The following is a 27780-nucleotide window of genomic DNA, read 5'->3' on the forward strand; positions in this document are numbered from 1 at the left end:
ACAGAAATTCGTAGGAGACGTCGTGGGATGACGTCGGTGAATATCGTTCACGGTCGCCTTACCTTGAAACTAAAAATCTCATGGCTCTACGCGATATATGAGCGGATTTAACGAGGGATCGAGGCTAGGAAAAAGATATTTTTCGCGCTTTTGGCAATAGTGTCCGACTTTGTACCACGTCTTTACCCGTACGAATCTCCCATCCAGAGACGAACATTTTCCGATCGTGGCACTTTCTACCATTATCATTTCCAATCAACATTCAGAGATACTTAGCTTGAATAATGATCTGGGATTTTAAAATCGATCTTTCGATCTTTTGACAGAATGATGTATAATTGAAGATTCAATATTATATCTTGCATTGAATTTTTTTTTTTTTTTTTTTTTTAACGTAAACATAACAAATATGTTATTGAGATTCACAAATTTTGTTCGAAGATATTATTCTTATTTCCCCCCTTAGAATTTAATTAATAGATATATTCGATCTAATTCTAATGTCCTCGAATATTATTTCTAACAATGTTCCGCCTTAATTAAAAATTCCATCATTCTAGATGCAGACGGGAGAAATATCATATTTGCCGGCTGTCGGCTAAGCGTTTTAATTAAAAATTCTTTCGATTGAAAGGGTTTGTCCCAAGGCTGGGCAGAACATTATGTAATCGATAACTTCTACTTCGCCTTAAATCAAATTTATTCATCTTTATTGTCAACGTAGATTAAATATGGACGGATACGCGTCGCTAATATCGTTCAAAATTAAGAAGTTCTTCGCGCAGTCACGCAGCGAAGCACAGGATTCTTCATAAAGTCGGATGACGCGGCTTTAATTAGTTTTGAACTCTTTGCAACATCAACCGTTCGAACTTTCGCAGTTACAGAGTCGCGAAACAGTGCTCGCACACTGTTGTCGGACAGCAGAGGAAAGATAGCTTCAGACTGGGCTATACAAGTACGTAATTAACCGTTCGTCGCTGCTAATGTTCGCTCTTGTTTTCAACAACGTCGTTGTTAATCTATTCTTTTTTTCTTTTGACAACTCCGGGATGGGAAAGTCGTAAACGACGGATGATTATTAATCTTCCAGTTCGAAACTCCTACATTTCAAATTCTGAAAAATATCCCGGGTGGTCTTCTTTGATCTTAATTCCGCGAGTTCCGCTGGGTACATAGCGCCGGCCTTTGCGAAATTATATATTCTGGTCCTTCTTCGGACTGTGTCTCGGGATATTCGTATAGAGAGTACTGCGAGAGAGTTGATTTACCTCGTGGCCCCTTCCATGGCTTAATCGCATTAAAACCAACTGAAAGTTCCCAGGGTTACGCGGCAGTCGGAGCATTGGTGCATTAGTCGCCCTCTGATTTTCGTGAAATCTGTCGACATCCTGTTTCAGCGAATCTCCATTGGATGCATCGAGCATTCAGCTCAACAGCGAAATCGATTTAATACTATCTCGACACGCTGTTCTGCAAATTCCTTACATAAAGCATTAGGAACTGAGAAAAATGAATGGCGACGCCAAGTATATGATAATACATGATATATAAGTGGGTGCTTTATTATTAATATTTTTGCGTGCTTTGCATGTGCGAAATTTCAAGTGAAATTTCTTCAAAATGTTATGTGTAACTTCGAGAAACATGATAAATCCTCAATCGTTAGATTAAGCAATCTCGAAAGTAGCTTTTGTATAAAACACAAACGATGTACTTTTACTTGAAGTTTATTTTTAATATCAAAGAAGAAACGAGATTTTATGTCGATCATTGTATAACGAAGTAATAAAGTAATGAAATCCAAGCTTGCCATTATGATTGCAAAGCTTATATTGAAAAAGTTCATTTTCGATAAAAGCGAAGTGATGTTGGTTCCTGTTTTTCTTCTCTTTTCTATTTGTATATCGTATCTTGATATAATACGTGGTTTAAAATAACAAAAGAATATAACATCGGTTTAAATAAAGCAAGTGATTTTAAGAAAGATTTGCAAGAGAAATTTTTATATTGGAAATAATTATAATATGTGTATTATGCATTGCTGATTGTAATTTTAAAGGGATTGAGAGGGAGGGTCAGTAGTATATTTTTTACACGATAGAATTCTGATGAAATAATATACTTTTTCGTGTATAATCGATTCTCAAATTAATTCACGCGAACATGAATTTTGATGATCTCTTAAATTCATATATTAGAAGAATTGTTTGATATAAATATTTCATGAAAAAATATCTAAATAGCATGTATTTTTGTTAAAATAAAAATATTAGTTATTTAAAAAATATTTATATAAATTCTGATATGATAGACCAATCGCAATTTAATTTCGCTAAAAAAAATACACGATTTCTGTTAATCGCGCCTTTTTTTAAAGAGCGAAACGTATGTCGTAATTCTCGCTATTGTTATCCATTTCTAATCTGTGGACGGTAATAGTGCGCAATTTGCAAACAATTTGCAGGAATTACACGGCAATTCCGGCGAATGGCGCGGCACCGGTGTTGTATCGATCAATCATCTGCGAAAAAAATAAGCGCGCCTCGTCGTGATACGGGATTTTCACATTACGGGAATGTTAACGCCGTAAAAAGAGTGATTTACTATTATTAAAGAATAACTGAGCATCTTATTAAAGGCAAAGTAAAAGGGTTGGTAATGCTCGGATATATATCGTGTGTAACGTTGAAATTTATACCCGAGTTAATTGAACGCGCCGAGTAAAAAGATTGAAATATAGCCGCGACGGTTTAGGCAACGTCAATGAGTTACTCTCGCAATAAGGAGGAAGCTTGCAGAAGACAGCTTGTTACGAAAAACCTGGTCTCAGTGTCTGTACGGGAATAATTTAACGATGGAAGACTGTCGTTGTACATTACTATTGGATGCGACCTCGTTTCTTAAATAAAGATGATACCACATATATATTTATTCGCATTGCATAATTTAAAAATTTTCAATATTATAATTTTTTTGTTGTAAATGTTTCTTATTTCTTTCCACAGTTTATTATACAGACTGCGTTCCTGTGCATTTAATAGTCGCCATATGCTCACAACGAGTCTAGATCCGTGGTGCATTAGTAGTAATGAGCTACGTATGCATTGCTCTAGTATATATGTATTTATAATGAAATTTCGCGGAGAATATTGCAAAAGTTTTTGGTGCCTAGAGTTGGAGGATGGTCACGTGGACATGCATACGACTAACTTCTATTCCGTCGAGACGTCGCTTTATAATATGCCATTTATTCTCTAAAATCGTGGTTCTCTCGCTGTTACGTTTCACAGAGAAAAAAAAAATCCTGTAAGGCGGGCAGAGAGTGTAGAGTCAGTTTAACGGTAAGCGTTCGAAAATTTTAAAAGTAAATTTTCTAATAATACGTGATGAGCGAAAAATAGAAATTACTAGGTGTCAGGGTATATAATATAGTATAGAATACGAGAGAGAACGAGTAGCAGTGAAAAATCAAATGTTGGATTATATTATGTGTGCTGCTTGTATAAACTGAGTGCGATTTTCAGGATTATGTTTATCTCTATAATATATATAGTGTCATATACGTAAAACAGATATAATGAGAAATGTCACTAAGAAAGAAATACGAAAGGAATTTCTGCATTACGATCGATTTATGTACGCATCTCGTTGCGAGATAGAAAGAGCACATTGCATTTGCTATACATGTGGATTCCGCTCTTCTACATGCTCGGCAAAGTTATTATCTGTCCGCTGAGACATAAAGACAAAATAAGAATATGCATTTCCTGAGCGTCGTAACATGCCGCAACGATCGTATACGAAAGAAATCTCAAAAATGGAAATGCATCGTGCTTTGTAAATTTTTTTTTTTCCACACATAAAATATTTCTCTCGCCCCATTCGTCTTGTTTCTCACGCACAAGAGTCAGAATTATGCATGTAAATTCTCGCGATTGTCGCTGGAGACGTTCATGAAGACGGCGAAGACGATCCTTTATTGACGCGAGCGTGTCTCTCATGTAGAGATAAGAACCGAGAGTACGTATATATTGTGCTGTTGCGTTGGTCGGTTTTCCTCGTGCACAATAAGGACGTTGTTCTCCCTCGTGTGATTCCCTTAGAATGTAAGGTGAGGTGGTGCGTCGAGTGTTGGCGAACGCCGAGTTATAAAGTGACTCGCGAGGCGAAATCTCGCGTAAAGGCTTGAAAACGCAACTGCTTTAAACGCGTCTCGCGTATCCGCGCCGGTTGTGTGTCTCGCAATTTCTCATTCCGAGAGGCCGCGATTTTCCGCGCCTTCCAACTCCCGGCTCTCTTTCGCCGTTTTTTCGCCCTTCGTCACGTTCATCCCTTCGTCCCGCAACAGCGAAGAAAAGAAACTGTGTCTGCAGCACCGGTAATGGAAGCGGGGAGGAATCGTGCGCGATCGAAAACGGCTTCGAGCCGATGACTTCTGAAGTTTATTGGAAATTCCATTTCGCGTGAAGTTTTCTACCGCAGGCGTTTTGTGCGCCGTCTGGTTCTACCGTTGTCTCTACCTTACCTTCTTCAATCCATCGTATCCTTTCCGGTTCCTATTATTCTTCGCTCTTTCCTGTAGTGCGTCTTCGTTATCCTTATCGCCTCTTGCGAAGTTATCAGATCGGTTAGGAATGATGGTTAACGTGTCTGTAAGATCATCTATTCTACCTTGAAAGGAAAGAAAAAAAGTCGAAGTCTACGTAATATAGAAGATGATTGTTGAGAAACTTTAATATTCTATCTTTTCTCTTTTGTCTATATAAATTATAATGTGTACGAGAGACAAGAGAGAGCTTTTAAACGAATGAGTCATTATTACCGTATACCGGATATTTCTGTATGCAATCCAGTGTATTGATCGGAAGTAGATAATCACACATGCGGTTTATAATCCCTTTGTAATGTTTCGATGATTAAAGCTAATATTACCATGATTGAAATTTAATGATGAATTATTCAGTATTATATATTATATTGGGTTTTAGTTATCTCTCAGTAATTGTCATATTTGTATTTCCTGCTATATATTGTCATTTATAAATGCTTGTCGTATAAACGCGATTTATTCTTTTCTATATAAATTTCTGATTTTTTATGAAAAATAATTCTGATGTTCCTACTATATTGTATATTTGAGTATTTTGATATTCTCGTTAATTTATCTTTAGCAGAATAATATTGCGAAATTTTTGAAAATTTCCGTAATGTATTTAATAGTATATAATTATGTATGCAGGACTTTGCTCGATCGTTACCGCAAAATCTCTCCCGAGAGTTTAGTTGAAATTTTCCCCACGGCAGCAAGTAAACCGAAAAAAAACTTGCCAGAGCGCGTTTGAATTTTAACGTTAAAAGTTTTTGGTTTTTCTAATCTCTCATTGGTATGCGAGTAAGACTGTAAAGCTGTCAGTGGTTTGTAATTTTTATTTAACTTGCGCGAGAGAAAACGGAGAGAGTATTTTTACATAGTCGACGTTTTGCGATATCGTATTGCGAAGAAAAAATTTTAATAGCACGTGCGTACATCAACATTTATTAAAAAGTTTTATACATTTCATAATTTATATAGAACGAAATAGAACTCTCTTTCTATCCCTCTTCGTATTTTTTTTTTAAATATAGTTGACGAAATGTAAATTAATTAATATAAAAATATCGATAAATCGATATCTTTCTAAATTTATATTTGTGACAAATACTTGTCTCTCTCTCTTCAAAATCTGACAGTGGATTGAAGCATTATCACGCGCCAGCTTATTAAACTCAAATACACGGATTAAATTAACTCGCTGCCGCGTCGTAGCTAGCTACCTTTCGTTAGCTGAGCAACTCTATCTTTATTTGTTTCGAGATCGAGATATCGCGCGGCTTCAAACTACCGTGAGGAACAACAATGAACAAAGCGTATAACTTTCAGCTAACTTCGTCGGACCGCGTTCGAACGTAATCCACTTGTAAGGCTCCGTAGAAATCTTTGGAGAAGTCGAGTTAACGAAGTTTACGGCGAGTTGAGCGTTATTCGGCACGGCATCTGCTGTCGCGATGATTCGCGTTTCGATTTGTCTGTGATATTAACATTTTCGACAACGTTTAACATCGTCGTATAGATTAACAAGATACTTGAAACTCTGATAAACGCGAACCAATTACGCAGTTGTCATGTAATGGTGACGAATAATATCATGATAGTTTTTATTAGCTATAATTTGTAACTTTGACACGTTTGCATCGAATGGTTATTAAATGGAAAAGCGATTAATGAATAATATTTTCTTTATTATTGTAGTTACTATAACGGATTTATGCAGTGGAAATTTCATTGTAGGAGATAAAATTAATATCGCATTGCCCATTTTATCATGTTGTAAGAATATCATTTGAATGCATTTAACTATTCGTCATAACATAACGGTGATGCATCAAGCGTCGTGGAATAAGAGAGTTACGAGAGAAAGACGAATCTATATCTAAGGTTTAATAAACATTTCATCTCTATTACTCAAGTATTGAAAAATGTTCCCTTACGTTAACTCAATTCCTGCTTTATTATAAATTAAGTCAAGTACATATTTTGTCGATTAAGCTAACGAACGGGGACACTATTGGAAATAGTATAAATTAGAAGTATAAATTTTTTCGACTCGCAAGATGTTTTATTAAATACTAATAATGAAGTGAGTTTTTTAATCCAGACCTTTTCAAGCTTTCGAGAGTGTGCTTGCGTTCTATTTCGAGGCAAAGTGCAGTTTGGAACTTTACAATTTATTAATGAATTGATTAAATAAGAAATATCTTTTAGCCTTTAGTTTCGCAAATCTTTCATTGATATCGTGAATTTTAATAGTCTCGTATAGACAATGCGTTTCTGGCAACTTCGTAACTTTTTCATGAATATGCGCTCGTCAGTTTTGCATATATGTACATGACTGCGCAATCTGTACTAGTTAACGCAACATGTGCATGTGCGTTTCCTATGGTGGAGATTGTTGGAAGGTGTACCGATAACTCATTGTCACGATACTGCATATATTATTTTTCCAATATCTCTCTCATAGAGCTATCTAGTGAGAGGGGTGATATATCGCTCGCTAGTTTCGTGTTACGGTTATTTTAAGGCAATTTATCGTTTCACAAGAAGATTTAGACACAGTTATTGAATTTTACTGATTCTTCGCTAGAAAGTTATCGGATATATTTTGGAATGATATACTCGGGCTGGTTAACAAGATATATATTTATAAGCTGCCTTTTCAGTACGCAAAAGTGAAATATAGAAGATAATTATGAAATATGAAAGAATCATTTTTCAAGACATTTAAAAGTTTAACATAAAAAACGTAGAACATTAATCATTAATTATGGAACCCCGCAAATTTTTGCTTTTTTAATTGTATTTTAATAGGTTTACGAATTTTCTCTCTGACGTGAACGAGATCGAGAATTAATTAAAGCTACATCGACGCATTTGTCGAATTATCTTTAGAATGGAATTAAATAAAATTAGCGGAGCAAGTGCCGCCTTTAAATTCTTTTAAACCCATCTCAATACTTGTAATTTGCATGCAAGCAGAAAGGTACACTTTAAGAGCCGCTTTCGAAGGTGCGGAGGTCGAAGTGCATAGGGGTTGATGGGGGCGAATTGCTCTCATAATAAGTTCGAGTTGAAAGTCATTGAGGGAACGCAGACAATACCCTCGTTTCGCACGAACTTCTTCAGGGAACGGGGGCGATGGAGTCGAGCTTTTTGAAAGATCGGCATATACGCGTCGTTCTCCTTAATTTTTATTCATCGCGTCTTCTAATTATGCGCTGATATTTGTCACGACTGTATTATTGTATTTGTATATTGCGCATCATTTATTTATTTGAATAATGGATGATGCGGTGTGTTAAACGCGGAACAGTTAGAACTTTAGGAATAGTGGAAACTATTAATATAGTAAGCACATGAATATGTAAGATGGCGAATCCTTTGCGATGCAAATTGTTCCCGTGGGTTCAACAGCGAGTTTACCGTTATCTGTTACAGTTTACCGCTTCTTATTGAAGCGCAGTTTTTTTTTATTTCTATTACGTATATTTTAAACATCCTAACAAGTGTTATGTACGCGCCTTTATTACAACATTACGTCATTTATTTTAATTGGCTTTTTAATAGCGAAAATTTCCCGAGTTTTGTATGAAAAGCACAATTGACATTTTGTGACAAATTAAAGGTTAAAAAACAGTGTAACTTTAGCGAATTCGTTTAGTTTATATTAAAAAACGATCGCGTATTTAATTAGATTTATTTTAAAAAAACTGAGGCTCGTATCTAATTGCTTAACATTTATAACTTTTCACGAATCATTAAATTATTATTTTTTAATTTTATTGTTGTATTTAATCGAAAAGTTTTTATTATATAACATGAAAACTTTATTTAACAGAATTGTAAAAATTAAACAATGCAAAAATATATAATATACAATATATTACACGAAAGGAGATCATATTGTTAAATATCGAGTGTAACGTAGATATGATAACGGCAACGAGTCGTTTAAATCTCTCGCATTAATATTAGATAGATAGAGAGATGTATCACCGAGTATAGTCCCTTATAAATATTTCTCTGAAATTCACTATATTGCGCGATCATGCACGAGTTTCCGGATTATATCAACTTGCGAGATGACACAACGTTTATTTTCTCCTTGAATGATCGCCTAAGTTTCGCATACTTACATTCAACTATGCATATATTTAACTTACAGATAATATTGTCCCTCTACAATCATCCAATTAATATCTTACCATTAAGCAAGTTATATTATTTAATAACTGTATAATTCAATATTGTTGAACGGAATGAAAAAAATTCAGCTGGTTTAATCAGAGATAGGTGATGAAAACCTGCAAGTTTTTAGGAATATGTGAAGAAAAAACACTAACTTTTATTTTTAAGTTCGTAATTTTCACAATATATTTTTTGTCCGTTATATTAAAAATTTACGGACTGAGAAATAATTCTGTGACATATTAAGAGAATATTTTTTATTAAAATCCCTATCTTCCTCTCCTTGCTTTCTACAGCATTTCATTTTGATATTCGAAGCAAATATTTTATGCTCAATTGAAAGAGGTATGCTGTGAAAAAAGATTGTGAAAAAAGGAGAATTATAACTTTCACGAAATTAAAATTATCTTTTTTATTCTAGTCATTGTACTTTAGCTTTCTGTCAATCATTTTTTTTATTAAGATAATATTTTATCGCCTTTGGAAATCATATATATGTATATTAGATTAACAGAACCATGGCAGTTTTGTTTTATAAAAGAGGGATATATATATACGTATATATCTGTCAGTATTCCATTTTCCATTTTAGTGTCCTTGCTGTTTGACGACATGCGCTCTCGCAACATTGCGCATATAAGGTGCATTCTTAAAGGTACGCGAACATGTGATGTTCACGCGTGCGACTTTTGTTGTTGCAGATGTTAAATTGATCCTCATTTTTTGTTGCTTGTTTTATTCAGCTGTGTTGTCTAACTTGCCACTTGGATTATTTCCAACTGATACCTCGCGAATTCCAACACAGCTTTTCAGTTTTGAAAGAATATGCGAAAGGTATAATGGGACAGGAATTGAAATTTTATAAAAAATAATAATCTGAGCGTTTTTTTAACATTATAAAATAATAATACTGCTATTTTCGTGATATCTCTGATTTGGCATTTTATATAAATTTCGTATGCGTGCGTGTGCGTGTGTGTGTGTGTGTGTGTGTGTAACACGAAGGAAGAAAATACAATATATTACATATACACAAATATAATAGCATTAAAATATTTCACGATATTAAAAAACCTTTCGCTGCTTATCAATTTGATTTATTTCGATAATTCGAAGCTTAATCATATAACGTATCTTTAATTGTATTAATTTTGATTTATTTATATTAATTATGCACTATTTATAATTTAAAAGAAAGAGTCGCTTTCTCTCGTCGACAGAATTGTGATTTAAAAAGAAATTAGGATTCGATGCCATATTTTTTTCAAAAGTATTTTGAATCTAGAAAAATTAAAAATCTTTGTAAAAAGAAGCTGACAGTTTGCAAGAGCTGAAAGAACCGAGGTAAAATTGCTCGCGCAATTTCGGTATCGCAAATACTCGCGATGATTGACATTTCGTTCTCACAAAGCAGAATATACATGTATATTTCACCGTATTCAACGTATATTCTCACCTCGTTATTCGTTCGGTTCTAACGTTACAGTCACAAAGCTGAGGGAACATTGGGACGAAACCAATTCAAAAGTTATGCAAAGGAAGACACAGCTGGACATGATGCTGGGAGACAGTCAGCGATACGAAGCGAAGAGGAATGAGGTGGAGGTCTGGCTAGCGCGAATGGAAACTCGACTCGAGAGAATGCGAGCTGTAGGGCATACCGCCGACGTACTCGAAGCGCAGCTCAGGGAACAAAAGGTACGTCGAACTCTCTTCTTTCTCGTCTTTGCGCGAGTAACCGCGTTAGCCCTTCGAGCTGGTGAGTTTTTAGTACCACGCGTGAGAAGCATCTTTAGTGAATACTGAGATGAAAAACGAGGTAGTGTACGAATACGTGTTAATTGCTTTACCTATTTAGTCTGCTTAAACTATTGAAAGTGTTATAAATAATTGTCGAATTTAATTTTTTTTTTTTTTTTTTTTTTATGAAAGTTAATAAATTCATATAATTACAAAGTATTATTGTAAGCAGTATCGATAGCGATTGCAAACAGTATTTGATCTCTTGAGCTTGTCATAGTTTAAATGGAATTTTTATTTTTTAATGGAAGTTCCAGTCTTTCGAAGGCACTCTTTTTTTCATCCTATTTGTTGCTTCTATCATATATACGGCGTGGCTTATTTTATATTATTTTTACGGTGAGAGATTTCGACAGGGCATTTTTCATTTTGCGTATCAGAAATGCATTGGTATTGAACGAGATGTATCTGTTAATCAACATTATTTCGTTGTACGACGCCAAAGAAAAATGTGTGAATTATAATTCTCTTTGAATATATAAATGAGTGTTGCGAAAATAGCTTACAAAAAAATTATGTATATACATATTTTATAATATAAGAAAATTATGTCGAATTGTATCATAACATTTTATTATGCGCAATTACGTTAGTGTTTACCACAAAACAATACATGTAGGAGCGTTTAAAAAATGCTAAATCTTTTCTATGTAGCATGCCTATATACGCAAGCACTGAATATATATCCAAAGTTTGCGGGTGCAAATGTTTTCCAAAGCCGCGAACTTTTCCCATTTGTAAGCAGAATTAAAGAGAGCGAACGCTTCGGTATCTATCTGCCCGGTAATAAGCCCTTTTTAGTAATTCTCTCCCACTTTGCATACGAGAGTATAAACGTGCTCTGAGAAAAAAAATGAATCGCTGAGGGGCAGGAACGGAGTTTTTCCAACGTCTCAATCAACGAGATCCCAGCCAGCAAAGCATATCGCGCGCGAAGGGCACTGTTTAGATTCAAAAGAGCCAAATGAGATATTCATGGAATAATTTATTTTCGTGGCCGCATCTCCTTTCAATGTAATGCATTCGTTTGTGTTCTTTCTCCGAATATGACGTGTCTTCCGAACGAGTTTTGAGATGAAAATATAGTTTAACTTAATACTTACTTTATTACTTCGAAGGGATAACGTATGCGGTTAATATTTTGCATTTATGAGTATTTCTTTTAATTATTTTTGCATTTCTTTCGTTATTCGTCTGCTCTCTTTAAAATGTACATTATTTATACGGGGGTTTTTTATCTCTCGATGCGCTCTGCAACTTTGTTTGGGACCAATCAGTGCCTATCGGATATCTCAAGAAAAGTTATCCCATACGGTATATCGACGTAAAACTTTAGTCGAACCTGCAAAGATTTAACTTTGCCGACTTATCAAGGCTCAAGCGCAAAAGCGGCACGGCCTCTTCTAACTCGATACGAAGCCGGAGTTAGATAAGTTCCCTTTTTTCGCCCGCTGGCCGACTCTCTTCGATTTTACGATCTCGTTTCTTTTTTTTTTTCTCGCAGTCGTTCCACGCCGAGTTGCATCAGTATAAGCACCACATTGAACTTTTCAATCAGCTCACTCAGAAGCTGATAGCTGTTTATCAACAGGACGATACTACACGTGTGAAGAAAATGACGGAGACGATCAATCAGAGATACAACAATCTGAATACGAGGTATCAATAATTTTTTCTTTTGTAAAAATGTTTTTGGCACTCTCTTAAAGCATTTTTCTCAAATGTGCAATGATTTTGATTTTATCGATATCATATATATGAATTTAGTGTCATTAATATAAACGTGAAACTTTTTTGGATTTTGGAATATTGATTAGGTACTTAAAAATATAATAATTTAATTGAATAAATTCGAGCTATTGAAAATTTGATATACATACGAGAATATAATTTTTGAACATTTATTTATCTAGTATGTTCTAAAAATTTATATATATATATATATATATATATATAATTAATTTTTCTGAACGAAAATTCAGGACGAAAACGAAGAAATATATATAAACAAGTAGATGAATTTTTATTCTTTGATTTATTTGTTGTAATTTTTTAAATTTTTAATTTATAATTTTTTCTAATTACCAAAATATATGATGTTAATAATTTTAAAATAATAAAATTGCATATGAAAGACAATAACGATCGAAAATTTTAATATAAAAAAAAAAAAAAGATCGACCACAAGAGAATATTTGTAAACGGAAGAAAATAATGCAGTTACTAAGGTAGCTTTGCAGAGCACATAGCATATCCGCGCGTGCTTGCATTCGCGTTTATAAAGTCTCGAGCTAAGAAACTTTGCTTCGAATCAAACTACAGATCACGGATGTAATACTGTATCGACCGATCCGTTTCTAGCATCATCAATCGGGGAAAGCTTCTACACTCCGCGATGAACTCGCTTCACAACTTCGACCGGTCTCTAGACAAGTTCTTGGCCTGGTTGAGCGAAGCGGAATCCTCGATGGAGGGATTGGAAGCGGAAGCCGATCGACTAGGCGGACGACGAGACCAGGGCGCGCTCAGACGACCGCAACATCAGCTTAAGGTAAGATTGTCACGTTCACGCAAATTTCGCGACAAGTTCCGACATGGTTCCCTGGTAAAGCAAGTGTTTCTGCTCGATTTAATTTAACCGCAAATCGTTTTAAATGTTATCAAGAGATCGCTAACATTTTGAATTTTTCCAATTAAAATGTCTTTAGAATTACAGAGTAACTTTCTCTTTAATCTATGTGTAGCTATTCATATTTACGTGGCTATTGTTGGATCACTATTAATTATCTTTCGCGACTATTTACGCTTAATAGTTTTATGCGTGTGAAGAATTCAGACTCTCACATGCAAATGTTGCCGATTTAATAGCACGAAAATTATGTTCTCTCTATTTCTCTCTTTCGAGACAAAGTTTCCTTAATGCTTCTATTTACTTGTTGCGTTTAACCGTATAATCGCGTCTAGAAAGTCGCGTGTGTTCTCACGTGTTGCACGTTCTAAAGGGGACTTCGTAAAGCATTATCAGGCTAAGTGAATCGACCTTAATCTTTGAATAGACTCTAAATCGACCATTAAAAACAAGATAACATTTAAATACATGTCGATTCTCTTTATTGACAGTTCATTACAAATTTATTTATATATCGTGAATTGAGAGTATCTTTTCGTTTTCGTTATTAAACGATTTAATTTGAAATTTCTTTCTCGATACTTTATAATATTTTTAAAGAATTGCCATGTAACCGAACAAGTTATATCGCGTATTTTGTCAGATACTCATGGCAGAGAGTAAAAATTATTACTATCGATCTGCACGGGACGTGTGAGACCTGTCTGGAGTTTAATACGATTCGAGCCAGGCGTGTGATAGTGTTCATTGCGTCGATTTCAGACCTTTCTGCGTCGCGCGTCTTTCGATACAGTTGGTTTTACAACTTTTTGACCGATTGCCATAAAAGCGTGTGTGCCGGCCAATCGGCGCGAGCACGTATCGACATATCTATTAAAAAAGGAAGGAGCACGATATCGAGTATCGATATAACGCAGACCATTAGTCTTTACGCACGAAACGTGTTTTCCCGCTTTATACGCGATTTCCAGATTTCGCATCCGAAGATTTAAGCTTTCGGGCGTATACACTCGCGTATTATTCCGCTTGTTTTTCGCCGGGTGCCGACGCACCCGGTAAAATTTCTCGCCACAACTGGCAGTCACTGCGCTCGCGTGCCGTTATTTAGTTAGCTTTTAATTTTGCATTCGAATCGGTTGCTTTTCATGCGACTCCCCGACGCTTTTTACCGACGCGTTTGCGATTTTTTTCTCGCGGTCGTTGGTCGTTTCATTAATTTGCAAGCGATCATTCTGTACGTTGCAACGAGTGTGTAGAATGTACGAGATGATGCTCTCTCGTACAAAATAGGGAATAAATCTCTCGCGATTGTATCATGTGATTGTAATGTTTATTTAATTGTGGAGAATTTTGCATAATTTTCTTAGCATTGTTCTATGCGACGTTACGAATTTTTTTATACGAGAGAGATCATTTATAATTGTATTAGGCATTATAAATAAATAACCACAAGAAAAAATCAAGTACATAATAATGATTACTAAACATTAAATACATTTTTAACGAGATGCCGTGATCACTGCTCGCTATATTCGCGAGAATTGTTGTAAAATTGCAATTGATGATGAATATAATCGATGAATATTCGTGGGTATAAATTGACATTATGTGGCCAATCTGCGCGTATCTCGCTATTAAAGATAAATTCATTTATCTTTAGTATTTGATTACAAGTACCTTACGCAAACGTGGCTCCAATTTTGATATTATAATTATGTTATAATTTTTACTTCATAATTATGCGTTGACGAAATCACGTTTATTCGCATAACGTCTGTTACAATTTATTTGCTCGCCTAGTAAATACTTATTATTCGACAGAAACATGCGCGATACCGTCGAGCTGGAGACTTTGATCGATTGTGTATAATATTTATTAGCGAGCAAACGATATGCCATTTATTACAAAACTTAGCTTTTTTACATTTTAGAGGAAAATATCGGAAGAAGCGTCGCTATTCGAACTAGATGAAAATTAGCTTTTTCTATTGTTATTTCTATTCGGCAAGTTATCTATTCTATAAGTTCATTGTAAATTCTTATTTGTGAATTTTTATCTTGATTATATTCTCTGAAGGAAAATTTACTTTAGCGAATTTTCGAGAAAGTTATTACGGTATTATTATTATGCCCATATCATTATGGTGCGATGTGTATTGCATTTCATTATTCAAAATATCGTTATGATATACATGTTGCGCTTTATCAAAGAATATTGCATATTCAAGATGTATAACATGTATTATTATTAAGCAAATTATAGGTTTTTCGTTACACAATCGCACAAAGCTTAGTTCAGATCATTTTTACATCAAATATTCCCGTGGACAAAATCATATATTTAATCTGAGGTCTTATATTGATTATCGAGTTTGTGGAGACGTATTTTACAAATATTTGAATAATCCACTAGTCGTCTAATCAATAGGGAGGGTATCTTCGATTCATCATCGAAATGATCGACGACAATTACTGTTAATAACGAAATGATCAATAACGCCTTTTTTCTCCTTAATCTTTAATCACATAGCGTAATATCTGCAATGGTGTGCATTCAGCACACACGCATAGAGAGTTTTGGGAAAAAAAAAAATGTTGATAACATTATGAGATTATGTGAATCTCGCCCTCTTATATATGAAAATGATGATTAATATTCTGTTCAAACATACAACACACAATGTAGATACGCGTACATCGTGTGCGTTCAATAAATGGCGTGAGCATAATTTATAATTGTAATTATCAGCAATCTGGAAACAGTGATTATATTTGATAAGCCATATAATAACTGATTCGAAATTCATTATGCGATCTATCATGTTCATCACAAGTAGTTAGATTATGCAATATCTGGTATTCGATAATTCATCTCATAAACGGCCGAGAGTGATTAATCATGCAGTTTGTGCTATGTAATATAGTTACATCCAAAAAATTTTATACCTTGTTTGATTATATCTTTCTTTTTTATATTGCTTTTTATACTTCACTGTCTATTATATGTAATAAATAAAATTTCACATTCTTTTCTTTTCGATGCAGAACAGTCGTCAATCGTAATGAAAATTATCAATTTTAGGCTTGCATTTTCATTTATCAGTGCACTTGATGTCACGCTAATGTTATCGTGTAGGCTATTGCGATTAACCCGTGTTGCCACTTCTCTTGTGATACGATGAGTTGTACGTCATGCGCAACTTTTTTTTTCCCCAACGCATCGCATTTTCATGCGGGAAGTATGTCGATCGTATCATCTGGCACTCGAGACTAATTAACTTCGTCGAGCGTATTCATTTTATCTTTCGCTTTGTACCTCGTTGACACAATTTCGGAGTTTTTCGTGTCTATGTAGCGGTTATTTATTTCGTGACCGCGAAGTTATTTCATTGTTCACGAAACGATTTACAGATAGATATTAAATCGAGTCGAGGGAAACACAATCGATAGGCTACCGGCACGCAGAGCTTTTATTTAAGTCGCTTATTTACATGCGACGATAGATATGGAAATCGAGTAACGAACAAATGGAACGTCTTTTCCGCGAAAGCTCTTTTAATAAGGTTTTATAAGGTCATTGCTCTCGCGGCGAGCAAATTGGAGACGAGCTTCAAATGTCGTTCGCAGTTTGTACGAAAGTTAACGAGCTATCTAGAAACGATTAAATAAATTCGCGATGGAGATTACCCGAGTCTTGCGAATCAAAATTTGCAATTGCTGTTAAGTTATTAACGCTTATACGGTTTTAAAATTTTTATCCGATATAACAATTGCAAAGAATATAATTCCGAAATATACATCGTTCTACTAGATGTATTTTTAGTCGAGATGTTATAAGGTCGCGCAATGCATCGCGCATATTTGCGGTTGAACTATTGAACAATATTTCTTGAATATGATAGTTCATAGTTACAACTCTAGTTTCAATAACGACGTAGTTCTATATTCAGTTTACAAATACTAATATGATTCTCAACTAATGAATTGTTGACCCACCTATCTCGCAGTCGGATATAATTCATACGTGTACTATTTATACGTATCTGCATACCTGCATCTTTATACCTCTCATCTTTCGAGAGCGCATATCTGACGAAATTTCTAATATCGTTGCCAAAAACAGTGTAATTATTTGAATTTGTTGCCTTCAACTTGTGACTTACGTCGTTCACTACTATATCGTTTAACGATATTATTTCTGTATCGACAGTTGAGTTTTGAAACATCACTTAACTCCCTAATTACACTTTTTACAATAGTCATTTAAAAGTTTCTTTGTTCCAAGTATAATAATATTATAAATTTTCAGATACATATATTACAATTATAATTTAGTTTTATAATAATTATTTTTTCTTATAAAATGAAAATTTTATACGCGTTTTTTACAGAAATTTAAAATTTGTTTTAACAGTATCACGAGACGAAAGCTCTACAATTTGTTTTATCAGACGTACATGAATTAATTTGATTAAAAAGATAAAATTTTTTATTTGCTCAAAATTTTCATGTCTCAAGCTGCAAACTTCTTAATATTGTTCGACATCGAAAGAAATATATTTCGATTGAAACACGCCATTCGTTGCGTACACGCATTAGCGATTTATAAATTGCAAAACATATCGCGACGTCTCATATATTTAATCTCTTTTATTTTTACCAATACTTCGAATAAATTTGCTTTATTAAACAATAAGGGAATATTTTATTGCGTAAGTCAAAACTTTAATTTTATTTCGGATTTCTCGTCATCGTACTGGGATTTTATTGTCTTTAGGAACCGTTTACACGGAAAGTAGAGAGAGCCATCGATCGGCAAGACGCCGGGGAGTCGCTTACGTGACCCGGACTTATGTTTCGCCTTTGGATGAACAAAGAGAGCACAGCCCTTTCTCATATTCATGGTAAACACGGCACGCTCTGCTTCGTTAAATCAACCCTGCCGTGGCTAACCCGCTTTAATGCAATTTCACTTGGTGGCTCTTTTTTTTTTTTTTCTCATAGGGTCATATACACTCCATGTGCGACTCGACATTCTCTGTGTGATGAACCCTCCTTCGCACTTAGATCATTAGACGCATAGAAACGTGATTTATCGATGTACGGGTGTTAACTTCCGAGCGTTGAATAAAGGGATACAATGAGATATTCGATGCAATAAACCAGCGGCATTTAATAAATTGTATTGAAACAAAATGTGTTGAATTTACACATATTGAAACAACAATAGAATATTTCGCGCGAACAATTTGTCTCGTGTTATTGCATAGGATTTATTTAATTATATTTTTATTCGGCATGTAAAGCAATTACAGATTTTATTAATCTTTTTTTGTAATTAATTTTCCAACTTTTTACTCTCTATTGATGAATATTTGAACGTTTTATAAAAATAGCCTTTTCTGTTTGTTATTTTTTTCGCCCTATTAATTTTTTTCCGATTATTAATTAATCGCGCTTATTAGAATTTATTTTCTCTTATAATGATATAACATATTTTATTGCTTTAGAGAGAGAGACGTTGACTGTCAGATTTGAATTCGATTAAAACTTTACCCGGATATTGACGTAATTGCGCGCGGATTGGAATTATCTTTCGAGTACTAGACGCGTAATAGTCAAAGTTTGTTGAAAGAGTGTTAAAGCTTTATGGATGAAGTCGCGATTGGCGAAACGACAATGTTTTGTCGGGGCCTCGAAGGTCATGGAAACGCGGAAGAATGGGCAAACCGAGCCAGCCACTTTCCCTTTCTCGCTTCATCGCGCCGAACGTAGCCGAACGATCGATAAAACGCCTCCACCGTCGACCGGCTGAACGCCCCCCCGCCACGATAATATCCCCCGTCTAATAGCCATTATTCCGTTATGTTATGGTGATTTTCAAAACCCGACGCAACGGAAGCATTGCTGTTTTCACGCGTTGCATTTTGTTGCGCTGCGATAGGAAAGACAGTTCTAAGTGGAGAGAACTTGCAATAAATTTACATGCACACGCGTTCACAAATGTGCTGCATGCATGCCTTCTCTAGACTTATCCTGGCTTGGAATTTCATTTGGAAATATCAGGGAACGTGTTCTAAATATTTCTCGCATCTTGTTGAAAACAAGTATGTCTCAGTTGAATAATGATGTCTGTTGCTTTGTGGGAGATAATAATTGAAATTAAGAATTTATATATAAGTATGAAATTTTTAACTGCGAATATTCTATATGAGTTTCTACATATGTAATTTTAATGCATTTAAAAAAATTTCTTTTTTCTCTTATTTTCGATATTAGTTTATAGATTATCCTCAATGATCGCATGACATAACCGATACGTGCTCACGATAAAATCATTAAACAGCCGACGACAGCTTAGGGGGCGCGTTCCATTGGCCAGTCTTTTTTTTTTAATGCTTTTTTTAACGCGCAGAAAGCAGTTTTTTTTTTCAACGCAGGGGTTTTGCTTGCGACAGGCTAATCGGGGCGGTATTCAATGCGGAAAGATAATCTAATAAATCATCCGTTGTTACAAAAGATACGCGACCGTTGTGTGCTCCTAAATGTAGTGAAAATAAAAAACAGAAGTCGTAAAGATTATGAGAGTCTGACAAAGAGAGAAATAGAGAGAGAGAGAAAGAGAATAAAGCCTCGTAAAAACCGGATATAAAACGAACGTGTTTACTATAGGGTGATCCTCTTCGCCAGATCTCTCATAAGGGGCAAGATTTTACAAACGGTAGTTTCCTTGTTTGTCAATATTTTCCTCTGTCTTTCACGAAATTGCTCTAAACTCTAAGCATCTAAATATTCATTAATCGAGCCTCTCGTTCAATATCTTTCATTAATTTTCTTGAAAATTTTTTACCTTTAGAAAACTAAGCTTAGCTTTTTTTTCAAGAACGTATCGCATATTCCTTCCTGATAAAATGAGAAGAGTTTGCAATATAATCTTAGCAATAAAATTTATTATTATGTATTAAATAGTATATATATTTTAAAAAAGCTTTATTTAATTTTAATTTGATTAATGTCAAATATTATATATCTTTAATTATTAGAAGTTTTGTTCAAGAGAGAGAGAGAGAGAGAGAGAGAGAGAAGGAAACTAGAAATCTCGTCAATATTTTAGTATTACATAAGGAGAGAAAAAGAAAGAGGCGAGAAAATTCATTTTTATTACGTTTAATTTTGCATTAGTTTATTTAAATGTGAGTGACTTTATATTATTCAGTAAATGTTTAAAAAAGAAATATTTATTTCTATTATATCAGTTGCTCCCAATTCTTATAAATAGAACAACACAGTTATCTATTTATTCGCCGCGACCATCCCCATAACTCGGAGAGTAAAATTTGATACGAGGGTTGTTTTCGATCGAAATGGTACGCGCATGCGCTCTAAGTTCACGCAGAGGGCGACAGTTTCCCATCCACCCTTACGGTTCTGTAGTCGGTAATACAGAAGATTCGCTTTGGTTTTGGGAGTTGCTTCTTGGGGTATAACCGAAACTTCCTTTCTACCGACAACGGAGTTGCGGAATTTTCTCGAGTAGTAGCCGGTACGATTTCATCGAGCTTAGCTGTTATCGATACATTACTTCGTAAGTTGTGTGAGAAGTCTCTTCTATAATTTCTTAGTGTGCAACCCTCGGTTGCTTCCCCAAGTCTTCTATGGTAAGCGCGGTGTATTAATTGATTTATATTTTGTCAGTGAAACGTCAAGTACGAACGGCTTAAATTTGTTTCAAGTTAATATTAATAATATTCATACTTATTAATATTTTAAAAGCAAAAATTAAATTGCGTTTTGTTAAAAAATCGACGTTATCATGTAAAATGCAAAACGTGTACTAAAATCTATTTTCAAAAAGTCTTTAAAGAAAAATCAATAATTTTTTAAGATAAAACTTTATAAGTTATCTGATTTATCTATACAAGTAAAGTTTGTTTGCAGGATATTTATATAATTTGTAACAGAGCCCTCAGAGAAATATTTAAAGCCAAAAATTATTTTTCTATTATTTTATCACAAAGTCATATAAAATATTGCAATCCGTATAATTTCTTAACGTAAGTGAAAATAATGTACAATAATTACGAAATATTATGCGCGATAATTACTTTGTTTTTAGAAAGTCACTGATTTATAGGATTATAGGATTCCTCTAGAAAATATCTTTATATTTAAACGGCATAACTTACAATGAACGAGAACATTATTTACGATTAATATAAAGCTTCGAGGAATTCGAGATATCTTCCGTCCCTTTGGAGACGATGCAATGTTGCGAACGAGATAAGAAAATTGCGCTCTCACTATGGTAGCATTCAGGTCAATGGAATCGATTTAGACGGCATCGCGCTTAAAAGTTGCGATATCGCGTTAATGCATCTTGCCGCTCCATATAGCGCGAGTTTACCGCAGCAGTTTTAATTGTACGGTTCTTTCGACAAGTAGCAAAGATATTAGGTACTGACCTACATCTCTCACAGCATGCCCGAGGAAAGAATATTGGAATTTGTTTCATCGCGATTTGATACAAGAGTTATTCAAAATTTTGTATAATACTAAATGCATTATATGATTCGGATATGGCGAAGAAAAATCAAATTATACATCTGTAATGATTGATAATATATAATTTTAGAATAAAAATTGACACGTAACAAGAATTTATATTAGTACCTGATACATAGAATTTAAACGGTTATCTTATATTATCATTACAGCTTTATTAAAATTCTTCTTTCTTCTAGCAGCGCTTTTGTCAAATGCGCCATTTGCTTATCATCTTCGAACGTAAACGAATGGGTATTTCGCGACATACGTTACCATTGTCATCCAGTATCTTTGCTCGCACAGGATATCTCGTCTATTGAGTTGATTGTGTTTCCGTTCTTCCAACAATGTACAGTTCCATGATTTATTCCGCGGCCGTATCACGGAAATTGTGTTACGACGTTGATTCGAGTTATTTCGCCTCGACGCTCGTTAGACGAATATACGCCAAGAGATCGCAGCCAATATTCGAGCAGCGCGCTAAGTTGTCAGTTACGTTACGTTTATATCATGTCGTAGAGGTGTTAATTTTGACTGAGCAATAATTCTCGAATTTACGACGCCCAATAATACTCGCCCATGTCGATTGTTGATTCTGGCAAGCAATGTTTTCCCGTTCGTTATACTGACATCGATACGATAAATAATAGCCGATCGCCCAAATACGACCAAAAAAAAAAAAAAAAAAAAACTTTTTAGTCAAAATGTGGGCAATATTTTTGTCAGCACGATTGGTTTTAAACAATTACGTGTAATCAATTCGTTGATTAAATTCCATTTTTATCATGTATTTTTCAATAATTTCAACTACTGCATTATTAATGACGAAATGGAAAGATCTGTTGGAATGATTATGAAATTTCTTTTCTAAGGTTTGCATTAATTAAGGAAGGATATTACTTTCATAATTGTTCTTTAGTTGCTGAATGAAAATATTTTTATTTTTTTTATTAAATTCAGTAGACTTTCTTTTTGATTTATTTAAATTTGTTAATCTCATACATTTGTTATAAAGGGTGTCCCCGATTTAAATGGCAAAACTTTAAGAGCGTGTAGGAGACCGAAAAACTAAGACGGGAAGTCCTTTAGAGGTTTGCTCGTTTTTGCTCCATTTTACAGAAAATCGCAAAAATTCAATCTTTCTCGAGTTGATTGGCATTGAATAAACTTTCTGCTTCAAGGTTCCTTACATATGTAAACACTGAATGTTATCCTTTACGGTGCCAATCAATTCAAGAGAGTGATTAAGAGATCGAATCATAGATGCAATGCGCCAAATATCACTAGAACAATGTCTAGCTGCAATTAATGAGATCAGTGCTAGATGTAATGCTTGCATTGCTGCAAGAGGGCAACATTTTCAACAATATTGATGCATTAAATAGATGATAACATAAATAAAATGTAAATAAATAAGTAAAAAACCGAAAAGGGGTCACACTCCCTGCTCGCATTTGTCGCGTTTGTACATTTAATGTTTTCCCAATTATCATGTTATGATATTTGTTGTCATACAGGAATAACGAGCACAGAACGCACGTGTCACATAAAGAAGAAAAGTTACGTTTGTATGTACGGAAAGGAAACATAATTATTTATTAATGCCGCAGCGTGACGTAATGTAATCTGAAGAATTCCTTCACTTTCTTCGTTCTTGGCTCTTTTTACATCATCTCTGCCTGCCTGATCTTTTTCGGCAGCTTGACAAATTCGATAATGCATTCCCCGATGCTAAGCGTGGCTGTATCTTCCCTGGGGGACGCACGGGAATCAAAGAGATAACGTCGCGTGCAAATATCGTCGGTAACTTTATTAATATCGTCTTGTACTTTCATCATAACCACCGGCATCGCGTCCGCGATAATTCCATATATCGTACGTTCGTCCTTGTATCGCGCGATATCAGACCGTATGTCCGCGGCAGAAGTTTCGCCGACTTTATACGCTCACGTACTTCCGAATAGGAGAGAAGCCACCGGTATTAAACTGCCGGATAACAATTTCAGCAATTACCGAGAAAAATTAAGAGACGCGGCTGGATTGAGAGAAGATTGTCCGGCAACGAAGTTGGCTTATCGTTAAATAAATTCTGAGAATGCGAGTGAGTCTGTATTTTTTTATATTAGGAGATTTATTTACTTATTTACTTTTATTTAAATTAAAATAATAAGAAAATAAAAACATGCATACATTTAGAAATTAATGCGAATGATTTAATTATGTGTATATATCATATACAAGTTTAATTTAAATTCTACTATTTGTTGATAGAGTAGATATATACGCGAAAGATTAAAAAGAAATTCTAAGCGATATAATAACGATATTAGACGAAAGAGATCTAGCAAATTTATATATCAAGTGGGATCTGGTGCGATTGTAAAAGATCGTTGAAATCTTCTTTCGGGCGCGAAAGCAGGTCAATCTTATTCCTCCGGAGAGACGATATTTTGAAATTCCATGACGATTTCCACGTGATGGCAGTCAAGAGATAAGGAGAATCTTGGAAAAATCCGAACATCCCGCTTGAATATGAACGTAGACGTTTCCCAAGAGCCCGCGTAGCAGCCATACGATTATTTTTATGAAGGATATGTATTTTTTTCCACCTCGTCACCGAGATGGCAATATTGACGAGTCAGTCTTCCAAGGCAACCGTTTACCTCGCGAAACACGATCGAGACATCATAAATTCCCGATGACTTACTTTACGCGACGCGCAAGTTATTGCCGCTATTATCGCTTTCGCACGAGCAAAAGATGGAGCAAACTCTCTGTACGAAGTATACGCGAAGCATAGTGCAGAGAGTGGCGCTTTAACGATATGCGTGAAATATGCAATATCTTGCGAAATTCATGATACATTTTCCGTGCAATTCCTGCGGGATCTCGTTTCGCGCCAGCTGTCGACACTTCCCTATTTACCATCGCCGTTAAACTGCACCTGCGGTTACGTGGAATTAACGATGGAAATATCTCGCTTTTACAAGCCAGTGAGACAATTCGCAATCGTAAAATTATCGATTAAATGGTATAAGATTGATACACAGAGTGTATCGCTTCCGCAATATAAAATTTTCTTCCGACATTTTGCTTTCGTATCTTTTAGCTTTCATATATAAATATCACAGCAAATAATAAAATAATTATTCAACTTATTTACAAATATAAAAATTTTACTTATACAATACATATGTATAAAATTAGAAAGAGACAAATTTTTGGAACATCGCTATATTTCGGTATTTAAACATTCGCCATTTTCTTATTTGGTCATTCCGCTTATTCAACAGTTCGCTGAATGAAATGATAGCGAACTAAAAGATAGCGAGGAGAACGCGTTCAAGTTATTCGCCGAAGGGCCGAATACAACGGATTCGCCTTAGGCATCCGACTAAACGTGTCGCTCTATTTAAATTCCACCGTGGAGAATGTTTCGTATTAAGGAGTTTGCCTCGGAGGAAGTGCGCCGTAAGGAGAGATGTTGCTATCATCGCCGGATGATGCGGTAGATACAGCAACGGCAAAAAATTGAGTACATCGTCGGCGACGCTGGTCCCTTCCGGCGTTTCGTTGAAATAAGGAATCGCCGTGCATATAAAAGGAAACTGTCGGATAGCGAACTTATGTGTATATTATGATGACTGTTCCCTCTGCGAAAATGCGTTCTTGAGAGATCTTATTGGAAATTGTGGAGCGCTCACGTGTCAGCGTGTGACGACCGTGCCGACAAGCGGAAATAATTTTTCTATAAAAGTTTTATATCACATTTTCTAAATTGCGTCTTAAAATCATTAAGCCGCGTGAATTGCTCGAATGTGAACTAACGCGTGTATACACACTAGCGTGTGTATGTGAAGATTATAGTTTATTAATCATTCCTGTCTCGAGACATTTCTTACAATTAGAGATACTTGTTTGAAAAAATTATAATATATACTCTCAAATACAAGTTTCTTGTATTTTTATATTCAAAGAACTATTGTTGTCGACTATATTTTATGAATCTATAATATTAATATTAATATTATAAAAGTATGTGAAGTTTTTGAAAAATTAACACATATTCTCTCTATATATCACACGAGAGATTTTAAGATAATAATTCTTTACTATTGCTAAATATATTTTTTTCAACGAACATCAGATGCTATAGAAAAGAAAACTTTTCGAATGTTTGATTTTTATTACGGTCTCTGTGAATTAAATCGAGCAATTTTTTATCGAGATAATAATCGAGATAATAAATTAAAAAAAATATCTTATTATATTAAAATTATATCTTCTGTTTTAATTATTCTGTTTTATTATTCAACTTTGAGTCTGCTTGAGTTTAATGCAATTGAATAAGAATATTTGTTATTTATTAAAATAACAAATTTATTAAAATAACAAATATACAAACTTATCAACAGACTCGGATCTTTTTAACAGATGAATATCTTTTGTATATCTCGAGTTTAGAACACGAGAAATTCCCAATCTATGTTATCGAGATATTTTTCTGGCTTTAATTGAGCGCATTCTCGCGCCGGATTTATGTGTAACAAAATCATGATATTCGAAGGCTATTTCAGTTATTTCAGTTAGGTGCATAACATTTGAATACTTCGAGCATGGCATCTTTCGCATTTCGCGCCTTTATCGATTATCCCGAAATATTCCGCATTCTTTCGCAGTTTGTTAAAAAATTTGCAATATAGGCGTCGAAAACAAGAAAAGCAGTTTACGATAATATTTGTGATAATAGATAAATCTTTCAAAAAGCTATCGCCAAATCTATAAATTTTTAATTGATTATTTTCTATATGGAATATATAGTATAATTATTTGATTTTTAATTGAAAAGTATGTTTGGTTAAAAAAGAAGGATTATATAAATTAACTCAAAATAAAATCTTGTTATATATAATAAAGTATTTAAAGTGTGATAAATAATTTTCAATAAAGATGATAGAATTATGAAGAGTAAAAGTCCTCTTTTTATCGATGTAGACAAACTCTTCAATTTTTATATTCTTTTTTTTATTCTGTCTCTCTCATTCTCTTGTTCATTAAAATCATCCATCACTATTCTGATCTTGTCTTCGATTTCTGTCGAAATGGTTTAAGAATTTCGTCAATAAACAGCTGGAGATAATAACGTACGTACCGCAGTTTATTCTACAATATTCCTAATAATCCTTTCGGTGACGCCCTAACTTTTTACAAAACTCGGAGGAAATTTCGTTGTTATCATCGGCCATAGGCATGATACTAAATTATGCGAAACAGCAGCGCATATTTTAAACTTTAGATATAGATTATTTTAAACTTTTACTTTAAACTTTAGACAATTAACTTAGATGCTTATTAAAAACTGCAGCGGATAAAAGAAATACGCATTCTGGCGTTACCACAGGAAGAAGAATAAACTTAATTGTTTCGATATCAAAGCTGTCGTTTCTGGAGCTTTGGTTCTTCGTCATTGAGTCGCATTCTCTACCGAATAGGTTTTTCACTACTTTTTATTTCTTCTCCACCTCTTACGTCGTTAACTTCGTTTACCTTTCGTTGTCTCTTTGGATGCTATCTCAGATCGAATGGACGACTCTTTTGGTATCGACAATCGCCGATGATACGAAACTAATGGCACCGTAGGATTCGTTATTCCCTTCGCTGATTTCTACCGATCGTTTCCTTTGGAGATATTATTTCTATGTGATAATTTTAATTTCTTTTTTTTTTTTAGGGAATAAAATTAATAATTATAATATTGAACTCTTAAAGATGATTGTTTTATTTTTTAATTATATTTAGCCGGTTTATTTTTATTTCTTTATTAAGAAAAATATATATATACTCTTTCATATATTTAAGCTTTTATCTATATGTAATAAATTTGTTTTATATGATATTCTTTATTCGAAATTACTCATATACGTAAAAATTATGAATACATGAATCTTGTGCATGAAGAAAAAAACACTTTTACACTTGCCAATACTTTGTTCATATCCGCGAAGACATCTGTTTTTACAAC

General features: G+C 34.4%; 1 protein-coding gene across 4 annotated transcripts in view; it reads left to right on the plus strand.

Annotated features, from left to right (window-relative positions):
• LOC138939822 (dystrophin, isoforms A/C/F/G/H) overlaps window positions 1-27780 on the plus strand; it is a 413267-nt gene that overhangs the window by 143610 nt on the left and 241877 nt on the right. For all 4 annotated transcript variants that reach the window (XM_070308019.1, XM_070308020.1, XM_070308022.1 and 1 more), the window contains 3 exons: window positions 10272-10483; window positions 12090-12244; window positions 12947-13136. In XM_070308019.1, coding sequence (XP_070164120.1) covers window positions 10272-10483; window positions 12090-12244; window positions 12947-13136 — 557 coding nt within the window. The remainder of the gene's footprint in view (window positions 1-10271; window positions 10484-12089; window positions 12245-12946; window positions 13137-27780) is intronic.

The sequence above is a fragment of the Polyergus mexicanus genome, unplaced genomic scaffold (genome assembly GCF_030449975.1).
Source record: "Polyergus mexicanus isolate NDT 795.1 unplaced genomic scaffold, iyPolMexi1.0 SCAF_15, whole genome shotgun sequence".
Taxonomy (NCBI): Eukaryota; Metazoa; Arthropoda; class Insecta; order Hymenoptera; family Formicidae; genus Polyergus; species Polyergus mexicanus.